Source organism: Pseudoliparis swirei, chromosome 24 (assembly GCF_029220125.1).
Source record: "Pseudoliparis swirei isolate HS2019 ecotype Mariana Trench chromosome 24, NWPU_hadal_v1, whole genome shotgun sequence".
NCBI classification, from domain to species: domain Eukaryota; kingdom Metazoa; phylum Chordata; class Actinopteri; order Perciformes; family Liparidae; genus Pseudoliparis; species Pseudoliparis swirei.
In genome coordinates, this window is record NC_079411.1 from 6,261,829 (window position 1) to 6,279,141 (window position 17,313).

The following is a 17,313-nucleotide window of genomic DNA, read 5'->3' on the forward strand; positions in this document are numbered from 1 at the left end:
TCTCGTTCGGCGTTCGTCTGTCTGACGACGTCGAAAGTTGTGTACCTCACCGTGGAGATAGGTGGTTAAACCTGTGGGATTATTTGTGGGCAGTATTTTTTCCACATCCTCACTCGCCGTTGGTTTGCATCGGACTGTGAACGCGAGGAACCATTTTGTTTTCAATCTACGTGAGTTGTGTCATCGGTTAGCCACTTAGCTTTCAAAGCTAATGTAAGCTAGTCCGCAGAGCTTTCTCTTCCCCGTCATCCAACACGTGCTAACAACAACATTTTGATAGCAGTTGTTTTTCTTTTTTCAGTCACAACTGTCGTAAACGGCTAAATAATGGGGTCATCCAAGAAACACAAGGAAAAGAGTCGCGACAAGGAAGCGGAAGACCGCCGTCGCGAACATAAGAAACATCGCCACAAGGAACGAGAACGAGATGCTTCGGACCGGGACGCTACTCGGGATAAAGACAAAGACAAACGAAAACGCTCCAGGTCCCGGGAAAGAACCGGACGGGACCGCAGCAAAGGTGAAAGGAGCACCGCCGAGCCACGCGTGAAGAAGGAGAAAGTCGATCTTGCCTATGAAGCGAGCAGTGCAGAAGTGGGGCCCCAGTCAGCAAGTGGAGACGCATCTCTCAGCATCGAGGAGACGAACAAGCTCAGAGCCAAGCTGGGTCTGAAGCCTCTGGAATTAAATGAGAACAAGAAGGAGCTCGGCACCAAAGAGGATCCGTTGGTGGCAGAGACGATCAACCCTGTTCTCATTAAAAAGCAGAAAGATATGAGGGAGAAGCTTGCAGCTATGAAAGAAAAACGCATCCAGAACCTGAAACTGGGAAAAATCAAGGCCATAGCGGAGGAAGACTGGTTGGATGATGCCTCTGCCTGGGTTGAGAAGAGCAGAAATATGGCAAAAGAAAAGGAGCTGGCCGAGAAAAGAGCCAAAGTTCTGCAGGAGATGGACGAGGAATTCGGCGTCAGCAGTCTGGTGGACGAGGAGTTTGCACAAAGCAAAAAGCATTTGTACACCGCTCGTGATCTAAAGGGACTCAAAGTGCAGCACAAGGTAGATTCCTTCAATGAGGGCCAGACTGTCATCCTGACCCTACAAGACAAGGGTGTACTGGAGGAGGAGGAAGATGTGCTTGTGAACGTGGGAATGGTGGACAAGGAACATACCGAAAAGAACGTGGAGTTGTTAAAGAAAAGGCCTGAATACAAGCCCTATGAAGAAGACGAGAGTGTGGATGACATGATTACAGCGAAGCCCCACACTGTCCTGTCAAAGTACGACGAGGAAATTGAGGGTGAAAAGAAAAAGAGTTTCCGGTTGAGCACGGGAGGCTTTGCCGACGGCGAGCGAGAACGAGAGATTCAAGCCATGAGAGAGGCTCTACGAAATCAGGCCCAGTCCTTGGAAATGCCTGCTCTTGCTATCGCCTCTGAGTATTACACATCTACGGAAATGGTGGGCTTTAAAAAGACCAAACCCCGCGTGAGGAAAATCCGGAAGAAGGAGAAGCAGACGGCTGCAGACGAGCTTCGCATCGATGACACTCGCAGCACCGATTTTGGCTCGAGGACGCGTGGCCGGGGTCGCAAACAGTTGGAGGACGTCGTCGAGAAAGTCGAGGAGGAGACCGCCGTGGCCTCCAATGTCCCCCAAATGTCAGATGATGTTCGGATGGCAGAAATGGAGATGAGCGACGAGGAAGACTTCACTGTTCCAGAGTCGACGGTGTTTGAGGAGGATGAGGCGGAGCAGGAGCTGCAGAAACAGCTGGAGAAGCAGAGGAAGCTGAAGCAAAGGCAGCTCCTCAAAGACTCTGGGGAGAAGGTGGCGGAGAAGATCAAAGAGCTCGACGAAGGCGGCCTTGAAAATGATCCCGAGCATAGGAATGGGTTGAACATCGTCTTCAACGCCACCTCAGAGTTCTGCAGAACCCTGGGTGATATCCCGACGTACGGGCTGTCTGGCAACAGAGAGGACCAAGAAGACATTATGGACTTTGAGGAGAAGGAAGAGAAGGATGACGCCGGAGATTCGGAATCCGAATTGGATGACAATGTTGGCTGGAGCACCGTGAACCTGGACGAAGAGCTGAAGCAGCCCGATTTTGCGACGGCCTCTGCCACCATTTTGGACGAAGAGCCCATTGTCAAGTCTGGTCTCGCTGCTGCTTTGCTGTTGTGCAAAAACAAAGGCTTGTTGGACACTGAAATGCAGAAGATCTCCCGTGTCAGAGCAACAAAAGGCGCCTTGCCCAACGATAACTACTGCATCGAGGACAAGATGGGCTTCGACGACAAGTACAGTCGCAGAGAAGAATACAGGGGCTTCGCTCAAGATTTCAAGGACAAGGATAGCTACAAGCCCGAGGTCAAGATCGAGTACGTGGATGAATCCGGCCGACGGCTCACTCCGAAAGAAGCGTTCCGGCAGCTTTCACATCGATTCCACGGGAAAGGGTCTGGGAAAATGAAGACCGAGAGGAGGATGAAAAAGCTGGAGGAAGAGGCGCTGCTGAAGAAGATGAGCAGCAGTGACACTCCTCTCGGGACGGTGGCTTTGCTCCAGGAGAAGCAGAAATCTCAGAAGACTCCATATATTGTGCTGAGTGGGGGTGGGAAAAGTATGAATGCAAATACCATCACCAAATAAGTGGGGGAGGAGTGAATTATCTTTAACACAAAAATACACTGACACATTCATTGATACACACACACACACAGGATGTTTTAAAGTAAATGCCTACTTCATACAAGCTTTGTTGTTGTAGTAAAGAATTGTCCAATAAAATTCACTCATTAATCCATTTGTTGTTTTCTGTGTTGCTAATGTGCAAGGTGAAGAGTAACTCAGAATGTACCTTTAAAAAATATATATATAAGAAATTAAATGTGTTAATGTCAATATTTTAATGTCCTTTGGTTAGTTTTTACAGTGATTGCATGAGGTTAGGAACCGGTCCATTAGTATTGAACAAGTAGGGCCTTTTTTTATTTTATAATAATGCTAATGGTTGTAAATACTAAAAGTATAGCCAATGTAATTCAGCTTTCTTATATTACATTATATCATGATGAAAAAAATCACACACTGAAAATGCTTTGTGGAATTGCACAACGTGTAATAACTTTTTATGGGAAGTGGGCTGACATTCAATCATGGAATTTTGCTACTGAGCATCAAATTGGAGAGAATATAACTCCACAAATAAATATGTATTCCACAAATATTTATTATTAGACTTAAATACTCGGGTTGATTGTCACTTTATAAGATGACGGCCTTGCAGCTCTTTGTTAAGACACATGAGTCATGACAGTTGCATATCTTGCAGGGTGTCAGATTCAGTTCCTTCAAAATTATTTAACTGACCTATTGGACGTGACTGGGTATTCCAACAGATTTGTATTGCTGGACCTGCTGAAGCTAAAGCATAGTAAACCACATATTTGATTTGACAATACTAGGGAATGCAAGTTAAATGAACCATAACAGATTTTTACATATGAATCAAAGGATCTACAAATGTATGTGACGAGGTCTACATGTGTGATTCCCAGTTACCAGGTTAGAAAGCATGAACACATATTAATGTGGGTCCCACCCATTCAGGTGATGGAAAAGAAACATTATAAAAAGACTATCATTTAGAATGCAGAGGAGAAAAATAAAGCAATAGTACTGGGATAATGCAACAATAATACAAAATAAAGTAGAAATTACGGATATAAGTAAAGGATACATGTATGTACGTATATATATGCACATGTTTGTGTTAATTAACTGAAGAACGTAGCCATTTATTGAAAATATATATGGCCATCAATAAAGGCTATGACCAGAGGGAGGCAGTAATGCAAAGTTATGGTTGCCAACTGCCGTAAATAGAAAAAGAAGAAGAAGAAGAAGAACCTGTAGCTGTTGTCCTATGCCCTTACTAATACATCCAGGAAAGTAGTGAGCAAAGCTAGCACTGCTGAGCCGACATTGCTTCACCCGACACGACATGCGCGACGTTAACAGCTGAAGTCTCGCACGGTAAGGGCCTTGAGGATTTAATCGCGTTTTACTGTCGCGAAAAAAAAGGGAAATGCACGACAGTTAAAACGAGTGTTAGCACCGTGAATGTGGGACGTGTCCTGCTGCTTTGACAGCTTCCTGTTGGGCAGCTAGCAGCGAGCTTAGTGACGGACACTGTTTTTAAGTAGCTTCGATGTTTGGAAGTGGCTTTTTGCTCCTCGAAGAACCTCACCGTGTCCCGGTGGTGTTAACGTGACTCTCCCACGTCATCTGGGCTCGGAACCAGTTTGTTTTACGTGACTGTTATCGGTGCGAAGCCGTTTTAATGTCTTCTCAGCCGTTTACGATGCAGTGACGTTTGCTCAACAAACGATTCAGAAGTCTTGTCGGCATTAAACCGTTTTGTGGTCATGGCGTAACGGTTATTTTCAGATTCCACGTCTTACGTTGAAGCCAACCGTAATGGTGGAAACCGTCATATTTCGGAGGGATTCGATGGTTTTAACCCTGTAGCTCTTGTAACTTTGCATATACAGACACGTTGGCTGGCATTTACTCTGGTTAGCTAAGTGGAGATGAGTGGCCTGTTTGTTAATTTCTCACAAGTAAAATCAACACGTCGTTATTCCATATATGGCTTATGATAAGTCAATGCATGACATAATTACCTAATTTAAGTTGTTGACATTAACCAGCCAAATTACACTATGGCGATGTTGTCTTTAGAACTTGCAAGACTAGTTTGTGCCTAGTATGTATGCACAACCACATGAGCTGGGCAACATTGATATGTCGATTAGCAATATGAGACTTGCTTTTGCCTTTTTGTGTAACCCTCACAATATGGCATATGTTGACTCTTCTTGGTTTCAAATGCTGCGTACAAAGTGATTTAACCAGACAATATTTGTCTTTACTCTGTTAGTAAATATACACGAGTATAACATCTCATTGTGCAACCACCTATATTGTGAAATCATCAATATTGAAGAATGCAATATTGATATCAATAAATATGAAAACATAAATATTGTGGTCTCCATATAGCCCTGTTTTCATGTTACAGGTGTGCATTAAGCAGGCTGAATAGTAGCAATGTCCGACAATTAATAGCAATGTAAATCTTGATTATTTCTTCCTCAACATGCCATGACTTCACCCAGTGAACCTACAGTCAGTCGTGATGTCAGAGCCGAAGTCTCCTACTCCATCCCCTGGAGACACGTACAAGGGTTGGCTTTTCAAATGGACTAACTACATTAAAGGCTACCAGAGACGCTGGTTTGTTCTGAGCAATGGACTTTTGTCTTACTACAGGTACGTTCCATTTATATGACTGACGTTGTAATGAAATTGATAAGGGCCTGCCATGGCTCAACAGTAGCCAATAAAAAATGACTTCGAAAATCATCCATATTTGACTGTCCTTGATTGTGTTGTCTGCAGGACCCAGGCAGAGATGGGTCACACATGCCGAGGCACCATCAACTTGGCCACGGCCAATATTGCTGTGGAGGACTCGTGCAATTTTGTTATTTCCAACGGAGGTGCGCAGACCTACCACTTGAAGGCCAGCTCAGAAGTAGAGCGGCAGCGATGGATCACCGCTCTGGAGCTCGCCAAGGCAAAGGCCGTCCACATGCAGGCTCAATCTGGTGAGAGGGAAAACAAATATGTTGGAGAATGAAAGTGCCAGAAAAACAGCCTGAGAAAAGTCTGATAGCACCTATGTCAGGCAGTATTGTGTGTATGGAACATTTTCTCCTTGTATTTGTTCGGCTTTGGTCATATTCTCTTACCAATTCTCTCCCTCAGATGACTCGGGTGATGACTGTCCTGCAGTGCCCGCCACCTCAGGACAGGGGGGAGGCTGCCGCAACTTAGAAATCCAGTCCACACTTCGCACACTCGGCAGCAAGGTGGAGGACCTCAACACCTGCAATGATCTCATTGTCAAGCATGGGTCTGCACTCCAAAGGTATTGATCATCAGACTGGGCGGTTTGATTACTTTAGAGAAAAAAACTATATTATCTTTTTGTTTATTTGTTTTTCCTAATTCTTTTTTTCCCTTCATTCTTGTCTTCATTCCTTGATTCCACACGCAGGTCTTTGTCGGAACTGGAGGGGATTCGTGTCGCAGGAGACATGGGGGAAAAGATGAGACAAGTTACAGAGAGAGCCACACTGTTCAGAATCACCTCCAATGCCATGATTAATGTAAGTCAACCACAAGGACAATTTCCTGACAAACATTGTTTTTGACTCTTTTGTCGAGTGATTTGTTTTGACTTGTTCCCCAAGGCATGTAGAGACTTCCTCTCCCTGGCCCAGAACCACAGTAAGCGCTGGCAGAAGGCCCTACAGGTTGAGCGAGACCAAAGGATCCGGCTGGAGGAGACTCTGGAGCAGCTGGCCAAACAGCACAATCACTTGGAAAGAGCGTTCAGAGGAGCCACAGTTCTCCCCCCCTCATTCAGCAATCCCGCCTTAGCTCACAAAGGTACGGTTCTCATCCCCGTCTTCTGAATGGCACTCAAAGTGTACTCGCTGCGCCGTTCGCTCGTTTATTCCTCCGTCGTCTGTCTCCAACAGACAAAAAAGGCGATGCCAGTGACGAGGAAGATGACAATGAGTTCTTCGATGCGATGGAAGAGCCAGCAGAGTTTATCACCGTCCCTGCCGACCCCAAGTATCACAGGTTATTAACAGTTTGTCTTTTTCAAATGCGCCGGATTTCGTTTCGGCACATCAACCTTGTTTTTGTGGTCGTCGTCCTTGTTGTTATTTTGCTTCTCTGTCCACCAGGAGATCTGGCAGCAACGCCAGTGGGTTCAGCAGTGAGATTGGCATGGAAGATCAGTCCGTAAATGTGTGTTGAGTTTTGTTTTCATATTGACTTATTTTTCTCCTCTGCTTGTCAATGCACCACAGTCACTTCACGCTGAAAGCTATTTGCCTTCTCGTCTTCCAGTTTGATGAACTGTCTTTGGCATCCAACCCAGAGTCGCCGCAGCCCCTTGAGCTAGAGCCCGTTCGACAGAGGCGGACTCGTATCCCCGACAAGCCCAACTATTACCTCAATCTGTGGAGCATCATGAAGAATTGTATTGGAAAGGAGCTCTCAAAGATACCAATGCCTGTAAGAAGCATGTTCCCATGTCAGTAAGTGGCCTTTGCTCGTGAGAGCACTCAGAAGTAATCAGACATCTTCTCTCTGTGACGATGTGCCCACTAGGTGAATTTCAATGAGCCCCTCTCAATGCTGCAACGTCTTTCTGAAGACCTGGAGTACTACGAGCTGCTGGATAAGGCTTCTAAAAGTCAGAGCTCTCTGGAGCAGATGTGTTATGTAGCTGCTTTCACCGTCTCCTCCTACTCCACCACTGTCCACCGCACGGGGAAACCCTTCAATCCTCTGCTGGGAGAAACGTTTGAGCTCGATAGGCTAAAAGAATGTGGCTACCGCTCCCTCTGTGAACAGGTACGTCGAAGGATGTTCATGCAAGCATGTTTCATAGTCCTAAAACATCTAATAATTGTTATGGTCCAAACATGACTTTGCGATCCCTCCTCTTTTCACTCCCCTCCTCGCAGGTGAGTCACCACCCACCTGCTGCTGCTCACCATGCCAGCTCTGAAAAGGGCTGGACCCTCAGACAAGAGATTACCCTGGCCAGCAAGTTTAGAGGAAAATATCTCTCCATCATGCCTTTGGGTGTGTGTGTGTGTGTGTGTGTCAAGAACAAATATGACATTCATATTTTGGGTGAGCGGGGTTAATTATTCCCTCTCTGGTCTCAGGTTCTATCCAGTGTTTATTTGAAAAGAGCAACAATCACTACTCTTGGAAGAAAGTGACGACAACTGTACACAACATCATTGTTGGAAAGTTATGGATTGACCAGGTAAGTTTAAACCGTAATACAACTGACTAATAACTACGTTATGTCTTCTGTGAATGTTTTGCATACAATTCTACTGGCTGTTTCCTTTTTAATTCCCCAAAAGCAAAACATGTCTCTTTCCTCTCTCCCCCTCTAGTCAGGGGAGATCGATGTGGTGAACCACAAGACAGGAGATCGCTGCCACCTTAAGTTTGCTCCCTATAGTTACTTCTCCAGAGATGTACCAAGAAAGGTGAGCTCTTCTGTACATTATTTTTCACAGGAAATTGTCTAATACACAATCACACAATGCTGTCAATAAAAAAAAAAAAGAGAAAACGAAAAAAATAGTTTAAAGTATAATTTAAATTGACCTTTCTTTCCAGAAATGTTGATTTTATAAGTTGAATTGTCTTTCAATGAGCCAGATATTTAATTTTAAAAAGCTGATGTTTCTCTGGGAAATTAATAAGTAACAGCTGATTTTGAGCAGTGATCTGGGATTTGCAATGGTCTAAAATACGTTGCAATCCCTTTTTTTTAAAGTAATATAGTTTATAGTAATACGATTTGTTTGTTTGGGTAAATACACTCACTGTTCACCTTATGAGGTGTAATGCAACCAAACACTAATGTTCTGCCATAAAGCCTATACTTTTAATTAATATTAGCATTGGACTGCATTATATTGAGAGGTGTTTCTAATATCCTCCTGCCCCCTCTTGTATGAAAAGGGGGAGGAAACTGTTTGAAAAGCTCTCAATATAATTTTGTCTAGCACACTAGACTTCCTTTAGCTTTAGAATTGATATATATATTTGATCTAATTAACGTATTTCTGATCATTTCAACAAAAACCGAACATTGTAAACTTTGAAAGTAGAATTAATGGCAATTTAATTGTGTTGCATGTGAATCCCTGTACGGCCTGTCGTTGGCTCTGATCCCGTTCTTAAACCTAATCCGTGTTTGTGTCTCAGGTAACGGGAGTCGTAACCGATAAGGATGGGAAGGCCCATTACGTGCTTTCAGGAACCTGGGATGAGAAGATGGAGTTTTCCAGGATAATGCAGAGCAGTAAAGGCGAGAACGGCACCGAAGGCAAACAGAGGACCGTCTATCAGACCCTCAAAGCCAAAGAAATCTGGAGAAAGAACCCCTTACCGTGAGTATCGAGCTGCAGCGCGTGTGAACCGACGGAGCGTATACGTTGCTGTGCCTCTCACCCTTCATGTTGACGACTTGACAGCGAGGGAGCGGAGAACATGTACTTCTTCTCCTCGCTGGCCTTGACGCTCAATGAGGCTGAAGAGGGGGTGGCGCCGACGGACTGCCGACGGCGCCCTGACCAGAGGTTGATGGAGGACGGCCGTTGGGACGAGGCGAACGCAGCGAAACAGCGGCTCGAAGAGAAACAGCGCATCGTCCGCCGAGAAAGGGAGAGGGAGGCTTTCAAAGCAGCCAGCACGCCGGAGGAAGGTAAACAAAAACAAGTATTTCTATTCGTCTTGCGTTACTTTCCAATGTTTGTTCTGTCCATTCATCTTTTGTCCACTCTGTCTGTCCTGGAATACCTTGTCTTTGTCTCAACCCTAAGCTGTCACTGAGGATTCAGTCAATGATTCACCCTCGAAAAGCAAGTACTCTTCTCTTAGTCTTTTCCCACGATTAACCCTCCTGTTACCTTTAGGGTCAATTTGACCCCATTCAATGTTTAATGTCGGTGTTCCTTGGGGTCAATTTGACCCCAGGCTGTTTTTCACTGTCAAACATATAAGAAATATCAACTTTTTTATATATTTAAAGGGCTATTTAGGTAGTCAACAAACAAACATAAAGTACCTCACACTTAAACTTGGGAAACAATATTAATTCTAATAATTTTCTGGAGGTTTTAATTGCTGGGGTCAAATTGACCCCGAGAGTAAAATATGTTCGTAAATGTAAAGGCAACAGGAGAGTTAAGCAACTATATATATAAGTGCTGTGAAAAATAACGCGTTAATTCAATTACAGGTTTAACTAGTTTTTTTTTTTTTAACACATTTAACGCATGCGCAGAATGAGCTTCCAATCCGTCTGTTGTTGGTCGTCGGGACGAAAAAAAAGTCACTTGCAAAATGAGCTTCCAATACACCACTTCAATCTGAACTATGTCCGCTCTCATGCAGATGGTCTGTTCATCGGTAATGATCCTTCCGCAGGTTCACCTCCGGAAACCTTGTTACGACTTTTACTTCCTGTAGATCAGGGTCTCAACACGTCGATCGCGACCTGCCAGTCGATCGCGGCGTAGTGTTGGTAGATCGCATGACATTAAAAGATTGGCCCGCCCCCTGACATGTTCTCTATAGCACGTCTTTGTTCTTTTATTAAACTAAACGTCTGTTGTTGATCGTATCTCCACAGCAGCATGTCATTTCTGTCTCTTCGCGTTGCGTTAACACTTATCGATCTCCGTCTCGCATGCCACAGAGCTCTGTGCGTGCGCATCGGGACCGAGCAAAAAAAAGTCACTTGTCAATCTGTCCACCTGTCCGGGCCGGTGAGGTTTCAGCTTTGCAGCGGTGTCCCCGCCGTCCCTTTCATCACGGCCCAGTTCATGAAGAAAACCCACACAGTCAGTTTGCCTCAGCAGCTGCTAGAGGAAGACTAGAGGCCTTTAGATTGTATCATGGTGGAGTTAATGGTTGACAAACAAGAGAAAAATGTTCTGTTTAACCCTCCTGTTACCTTTACATTTACTAACATATTTTACCCTCGGGGTCAATTTGACCCCAGCAATTAAAACCTCCAGAAAATTATTAGAATTAATATTGCTTCCCAAGTTTAAGTGTGAGGTACTTTATGTTTGTTGACTACCTAAATAGCCCTTTAAATAAATAAAAAAGTTTATATTTCTTATATGTTTGACAGTGAAAAACAGCCTGGGGTCAAATTGACCCCAAAGAACACCGACATTAAACATTGAATGGGGTCAAATTGACCCGAAAGGTAACAGGAGGGTTAAACATTCTGTTTAGGATGAAGATGTATTCATGGTCCATATGGAAGAAAACTGCTAAATAACTGCTGAGTTGCAGTACCATTGTATAGAAGAATGTATAAATGTATATATCCGTCTTTTGTCATAAATCTCTATGTTCTCACAAAATATACCGAGAATATCGGTAATATGTGATTAATCATGATTAATCCACAAAAACCTGTGATTAACCCGATTAAAAATTTTAATCGTTTCACAGCCCTAATATATATATATATTAGCAAAGCAACACATGTACGAGATGTTTGCCTGTGTAACGGGAAGGTGCTTAATCTCTGCTACATCGTCTTTCAAAGACTTTTATCATCCCTTCATCCATTTCTGTTCCATTTAGCTGATGCAGTGGAGACTGGCACAGAAGCAAATGAGGCTTTGGATGAAAGCAAGTATCACTTCATAGCTCGACATAATATGTACTTTTAAGGTGCTTTGTGTAGCATCTTGAGGGATGGTTCGGGTGTTCATGAAGCGGGGTCGCATGAGGTACTCAGTCGAGGCGGATGGGAGTACCAGCCCGGGGGCACGGTGATGTACTGCTGAGGGCGGGGCCAGCTGAACACGTGTATATAGCCACCTTAAAGAAAGGGCCACAATATCAGTGGAAGTTTAGACTATATTTGGCACATGCTCACTGCTTTATCTTGCTTCAATACAGTAAAGTAAAACCTATTGATGCTCTCTTCAAAGATCTTGACCAGACAAACATAAGCAGTATACCAGTGAATACGTCTCAGTTCCTCTTCATAACATATTCTAAATATACTGTACAGTGAAACATTTTTTTGGTGGGCTTTCTTTTAGTTTGCTGAAAGCCGTACATTACTTTGCTCCCGTGCTGGTGCTCCATAGCATGCTGACCGCCATCTACATCACTGACTATGGATAACCTCATTCAACCCCACTGCAGAACACTCTGCTCTCCCTTTAAGAGAGCAGTGAGTAAGAAAGGACCACATGTAAATAACCTTGGGTGGTTGATTGGCTTGTTTCTAAATACTGATGACTTTCCAGTTACTCAACCCACTGCTCATATTTGTGGAGAAATAACTTCCTGTCACATTCCGTTCGGAAAAAAGACGCTCTGGGTTCCCTCGTCTTGTTCACGGCGGACAGAGCCGCCATGTGAGAACTCGACACACTCGATACCAATTTGACTTCACTCCTTTTTTTTATTTTTTATCATTCGTTCTGTAAAAGTCACTTAAACAACTAAAACCAGTCTGAGAAGATGTGTAGCTTGTATCAGCCTTTACACTCAATTGGAAATCAAGTGTTTTATTATCATAAAAAGTGAGTTAATGGTTCAAAAATTGTCTGAACTATGTTTTGTTTCTTTGACGATACGTATTTTTCGCTCTCATGGCATTTTGCTTACAATGCTACACACGGCACCTCTAAAATGAACAAACACTGTTTTGTGTGGATTTTGGATGCAGATTGAGTTGTAGATTCACATCCTTTTTTTGTGTGCTGTTGTTAAGCTGACACAGAGGACTCTCATCCCCATACACCTGTTGCATGCAAGTAGCCTCTTTTCACTTGATTCGCTGTCTTTCTTTGTGTCGGTCATCTTCCGATGATACCCAACCTTTATATGTCCGAACTCTCAAAGATTCATGCTGAATTCTTCTATTTTCAGCCCCTTATGGACCATCACTCTCCCCATATCTAAGCAAGTATTCTGACTAACATAACGCATACTGTGCCATTATCTCACGTCTCCTAGCAATTTAATTTGATCGAGATTAGCAAGCCTTCTGTTAACCATTTCCCCTTTTATATCCAACTTGGTCTATCTTAGTGGAAGGCAATGAAGGTCCTTATGGAGCTCAAATAAAAAGCAAGTAACATCGGCGTTAGTCTCAAATATCCCGTTTAAATTAGATTTGTGTTGGTAGTCTGGAGGGAACCTTGTAGCTCACTAGAATTGGCACACACACCTAGTACTTTAATATATTAGAGTAGCAGTTTGTCTCGTCATTGCTCAGTTTTCTGTGGTCCGGGTCCTCGTGAGCACAATTCTCTCCATATGTAGCACAGGTGCAAATTAGTGCCATCATCGAGGACTCTCCTATAATTTGTCATCTTTTGGTTTGGGTCAACCATCTGTGGGCATATCGGCTGAATTTTTAAGCATGGCGTGTCGTCATGGCTCAGTGGCTTCTCAACCCCCCCCCCCCCCCCCCCCCCCCGGGTCCAGCAGAAGCTTCTTCGTTGTGAAAGATTGTCTCTCTTTTCCTCTCTTTTGTAGGCACCCATCCAGACAACTACCAAGCGATGTGGTTTGAGAAGTTGGACGACCCCGTGTCCGGAGAGACCTTGCACGTCTACAAGGGCGGTTACTGGGAGGCGAAGGAACAAGGCGGCTGGGACGTGTGCCCTAAAATCTTCTGAGTCGGCCTCTCGTCCTCAGTTGGTGTGCAAACCTGACATCAGCTGGTCTTCAATGTCTGCAGCTTCAACTGATCACCCCACTCTGTTCCCCAGTGATTTGCTCAGGGTTAAGGGCATCTGGACTTCACCCTCAACGCAGGCACGATGCACATGGTAGCATTGTTGTAACATTGCAGCCGATTAGTGTTCAGAATTCCCTCTCACTGCCTCTCACACAGATGTTTATCTTTGTCCTCTGCTTGTTCTCTGTTGAGTCGCAGCCGGCAGAAGGTTATTCTAATAATGTCCTCATGCATTTTCTTCAAAAGCACTAATAACAAAAGCGTAATTCATCCAGATGACGTCTTGCAGTATACAAGGTTTGCTTGGAGAGTGAGCGGCTCCAGAACATGTAATTTATGAGTTTGTTTTTTGTTGGGCACTCCCGATTATGACTCCTCTTGCACTGCAGTGAGTCAGTTTAACATAAAAGAAATTCACTATACCAGTTTCAGATCGCATCAAATGCATTGGTGCGTGCGTTTCAGTGCTTCTGACAAAAGACGGATGAATACTGTTTCTTTAAGAAGTAATTAATGGTGTATTTAAACAATTATCTCTGGACTGGTTTACAATGCTAAGTGTCACAAACGCAAAGACGTGATATGTTTGCCTTTTTGAATTTATGGTAAATTGCGGCGCTACTTACTTACCTGAAGTGAAACGACTCCGGAGGTGTACTAAATCTACATGTTAGCCTTTTTTAATTTTTGTAATTAACTAGTGAACATTCAACAATTTGTTTGTAGTATTGTTTTTGGAACTTCCTCCCAATTCCCCTGTAAAATATACATAGTAGCTGTAAAGAGATGTGAAAGTAGTTCCTTATGAATATACCACTCCATATATGTCCCCGGTCAAGTTTGGTTTGGCTGTTTGCAAAAGTATTTGTGGGTCTACAAAGTCATTACATATATATAAGCAGTTCTTTTCACGCTAAAAGAGTAAATTGCCACATGTATTTTTTTTTTTTTATTGAATGATTTAAAAATGTTCAATTTAGCACATTAAGTTGAATACAATATGTTCTTTATATGATCCCATTTTGAATACTATATGAATAAAAATAGTGGTAAAAAGACGTGTACCAATGAAAATATGAAGTAAAGAAATTACCAATGGCACCATTTTTTTTTCCTTGTATTTTGTCCTTCAAGAATTAACTTTATTAATACTAAATCCACTTTTTGAGTAAGTAAATCACATGTATAGTCACTAAATGACATTCTAAATTCTTCATTGCAAAAAAAAAAGTATATTTATTTTTTTAACGGTCAAAAAACCCTTATTTCTGTCCTTCAAGAGCCAGTAAATATCATCCCTTTTTTTATGGTACACCAGTACTAGCGAGCCAGTACGAGCGAGGTCGCGGTCCCCCTGATCTATTGGATAGCCGGCTGCAATCTTTTTAATTTGTGAATGGGGCTCAAGCTAAAACGGGACATTAAATCACAGATTATAGAGTAAGATTCTCGTGAGATTAACTAATCGGTGTTTAAAAATAAAATTCTGTTTTGATTCTCCACTCAAGCACACTATTTTCAGACTTGTATTTTCACACCCAATGTTTGTGCCCTCACTAATACTTCGATCCATCATTTAAATTCTGCTATTGAGGGTCAAGCTGAGCCATGTGCTGATCTCTACGGGCTTGATGCTCAGTGAATTCAAGGAAAATGTATTTTTGGTTTCCCTCAAAGTATCGATAATAGCTTTAATCTCGATCTAGAATATTTTAGTCGTGTTATTATTGGAGTGTAGTTTTTTTAACACAGCAATAAGAGTGCCTCGGTGTGTGCGTATGGCAAAAAAATGAAATGTGTGAAACGAGATTGCTAAAATAGAAATCTGTCGTATTTTTCCACGTTGTCGTTTGTCATATGAATGAAAGGACTGTATGGTTGATGGAAAATCGAAATTTCAATATATATTTAAGTGTACTTTAAACACTAAAAATGAAGATCATAAAACATGTTATATTTCTGTAAATAGTAAAGTAATTGTGATATTAACTCGTTATATTGATAGAGAATCAAATGGCGGTGATGCACTTTTGCTTTATTTTTGTTGCTTTGTTCATTGTAGTTTGCGCACTGCTGGATGTAAACTGTCTAGCAGCTAGGATAGCTTTATTTAAATTATATTAATTTGTTTGGGTCTGAACCATCCCTTCATTTGATTGACCGTTTCGGCAAACATGTAAGTACATGAAGAGTGTGAGGAATGTACAGCTTGATGCTACACTGTCTCTTAAGTTTAAGATTTTACAGGTTTCCATCTTTTATGGCTCTTTCAACATTAAGATAATCTTGATTTTAAGTGTCGACCCTTTTCCAGCTAGGTTTGTTTTACCCTGCAAGGTAGGAGGATGGTCACAATGGCACAACTTCCCACAATTCCCCAAAATCTTGCCCTACTTGATTTGACAATTGGTCAACTTTTGATGTTGGCTACTAAAGTGATGAGTTTGTTCTGGAAACTTTTCCTGAGCCATGTTAAATAATTGCAAATAGACATACATTAGTTATAATGTACACATTGACTCACTGTTCTACTGAGAGTACTTTTAACCTTTTGTGTCCTTTAATGCATTTTTTTTAGCAGAATTGTCTTTAGGGACTGGCAATATTAAAGTCTGAAAGAAAATATTTGGTGTTTTTGATTTTCCAAACCAATGCACCACAAAGTCTTGAACTCGTTACCTTCGCATTGAAAATGCGGAAGGTAATGTTTTGATCGTCGTGTATTTATTTATTAATTTATTTATTTGTATGCGTGTTATTCGCAGAACTCAAAAAGTATTGAACCGAATCGCATGAAATTTGGTGGGATGATTGGTTATTATCCGGGGACCAGTTGATTAGATTTTGGGATCGATCGGGTCAAAGGTCAAGGTCAAAGGTCATGAACAGGTCAAAATCTTCTTGAATCGCATGAAATTTGGTGGGATGATTGGGTATTATCCGGGGACCATTTGATTAGATTTTGGGATCAATCGGGTCAAAGGTCAAGGTCATGGAAAGGTCAACATCTTTATTTTACCATAGCACGATACATTTTTGTCCAATTGGCATGCAACTAATGCCAAAATGTTCAGAATTCAATGCCCAATCTTGTGATATGCGAAGGTATGCGCTCTACCGAGTGCCCATTCTAGTTGGGAAGTGTTTTGGATTTGTTTTGTGAACTTAAGAATCAAAAGTAAAATTATACATGGAAAATGGCCACTTTTAGAGTATTATACTGTATTTATGTGTCATCGCCGATACTTTAGCTTGTTGACAAAGATAGTTTTTAACATTTTATTCTAATTAATGGCTTGGTAACGTATTATGGTTTATAAACTAATCATAAATTAGAATGAATTGGAGAAAGTTAAAGGTCCTATAATGTAAGAAATATGTTCTTGTTTTTTTAATTATAGTTAATATTAAGTTTAGGATTAATATACTGTGAATACTTTATTTAAAAAATATTGAAAACGTCCAATTCCTGGGGGATTTTGTGAGGGAGGAAAACTATGAAATATTGCCAAATTCTTAATTCTTAAAAATAGTCTTATTATTGCATCTATACTTTGTGTGACTGTCAGCTCGAGGTTTGTGTTTATATTATGTGACTCCAGAATAAAATATTCTAGGAGAGGAAATATCTATTAAGTTTGAAATACACACAAAAAACTATCAGCTTCAGAAAGATGGAATTACAGTGTGACATTTAAACTTTAAAACGGTGGGTATTTTACAGGTTCATTCCAGTATTTTGGCATTTGACTATCTTTTATTAGGCCAATAAAAGCAAAACGTCAGGACCCAAACTGTCCACAATACGCAAATACACCATATATAAATCAATAAAAACCAAGTGTTCAGTTTACTTTACTCTGACCACATTAATCTAAAGAACCTGGCTCCGCCCCCTCGTC

General features: G+C 42.0%; 2 protein-coding genes across 14 annotated transcripts; both read left to right on the forward strand.

The window, feature by feature from the left end:
- Positions 1-10: 10 nt before the first annotated feature.
- Positions 11-2,805, forward strand: sart1 (spliceosome associated factor 1, recruiter of U4/U6.U5 tri-snRNP). Its single transcript, XM_056409223.1, has 2 exons — positions 11-170; positions 302-2,805. The coding sequence occupies exon 2, from the start codon at positions 328-330 to the stop codon at positions 2,653-2,655; it is 2,328 nt and encodes a 775-aa protein (XP_056265198.1). The 5' UTR covers positions 11-170; positions 302-327; the 3' UTR covers positions 2,656-2,805.
- Positions 2,806-3,934: 1,129 nt separating this feature from the next.
- LOC130190059 (oxysterol-binding protein 1-like) lies at positions 3,935-16,036 on the forward strand. Of its 13 annotated transcripts, none has more exons than XM_056409225.1 (21): positions 3,935-4,041; positions 5,187-5,340; positions 5,470-5,678; positions 5,839-6,001; positions 6,131-6,242; positions 6,327-6,525; positions 6,618-6,723; positions 6,831-6,894; positions 6,997-7,164; positions 7,261-7,506; positions 7,620-7,740; positions 7,827-7,930; positions 8,067-8,162; positions 8,890-9,074; positions 9,159-9,388; positions 9,507-9,545; positions 11,290-11,337; positions 12,437-12,475; positions 12,595-12,627; positions 12,757-12,795; positions 13,207-16,036. In XM_056409225.1, the coding sequence occupies exons 2-21, from the start codon at positions 5,207-5,209 to the stop codon at positions 13,347-13,349; spliced, it is 2,478 nt and encodes an 825-aa protein (XP_056265200.1). In that variant the 5' UTR covers positions 3,935-4,041; positions 5,187-5,206; the 3' UTR covers positions 13,350-16,036. The 13 variants fall into 13 exon arrangements, with proteins under 13 accessions (XP_056265200.1, XP_056265201.1, XP_056265202.1 ...); XM_056409226.1 differs by having other exon boundaries at positions 6,834-6,894; XM_056409227.1 differs by lacking the exon at positions 12,757-12,795.
- Positions 16,037-17,313: the final 1,277 nt, after the last annotated feature.

Bases quoted from the DNA above. Each gene is read 5' to 3' on its own strand.
- sart1 (XM_056409223.1), top strand. From the start codon at position 328: ATGGGGTCATCCAAGAAACACAAGGAAAAGAGTCGCGACAAGGAAGCG.
- LOC130190059 (XM_056409225.1), top strand. From the start codon at position 5,207: ATGTCAGAGCCGAAGTCTCCTACTCCATCCCCTGGAGACACGTACAAG. The intron at 12,628-12,756 runs GCAAGTATTCTG...GGTCTATCTTAG, and splicing joins ATCACTCTCCCCATATCTAA to TGGAAGGCAATGAAGGTCCT. The intron at 12,796-13,206 runs GCAAGTAACATC...TCTCTTTTGTAG, and splicing joins TTATGGAGCTCAAATAAAAA to GCACCCATCCAGACAACTAC.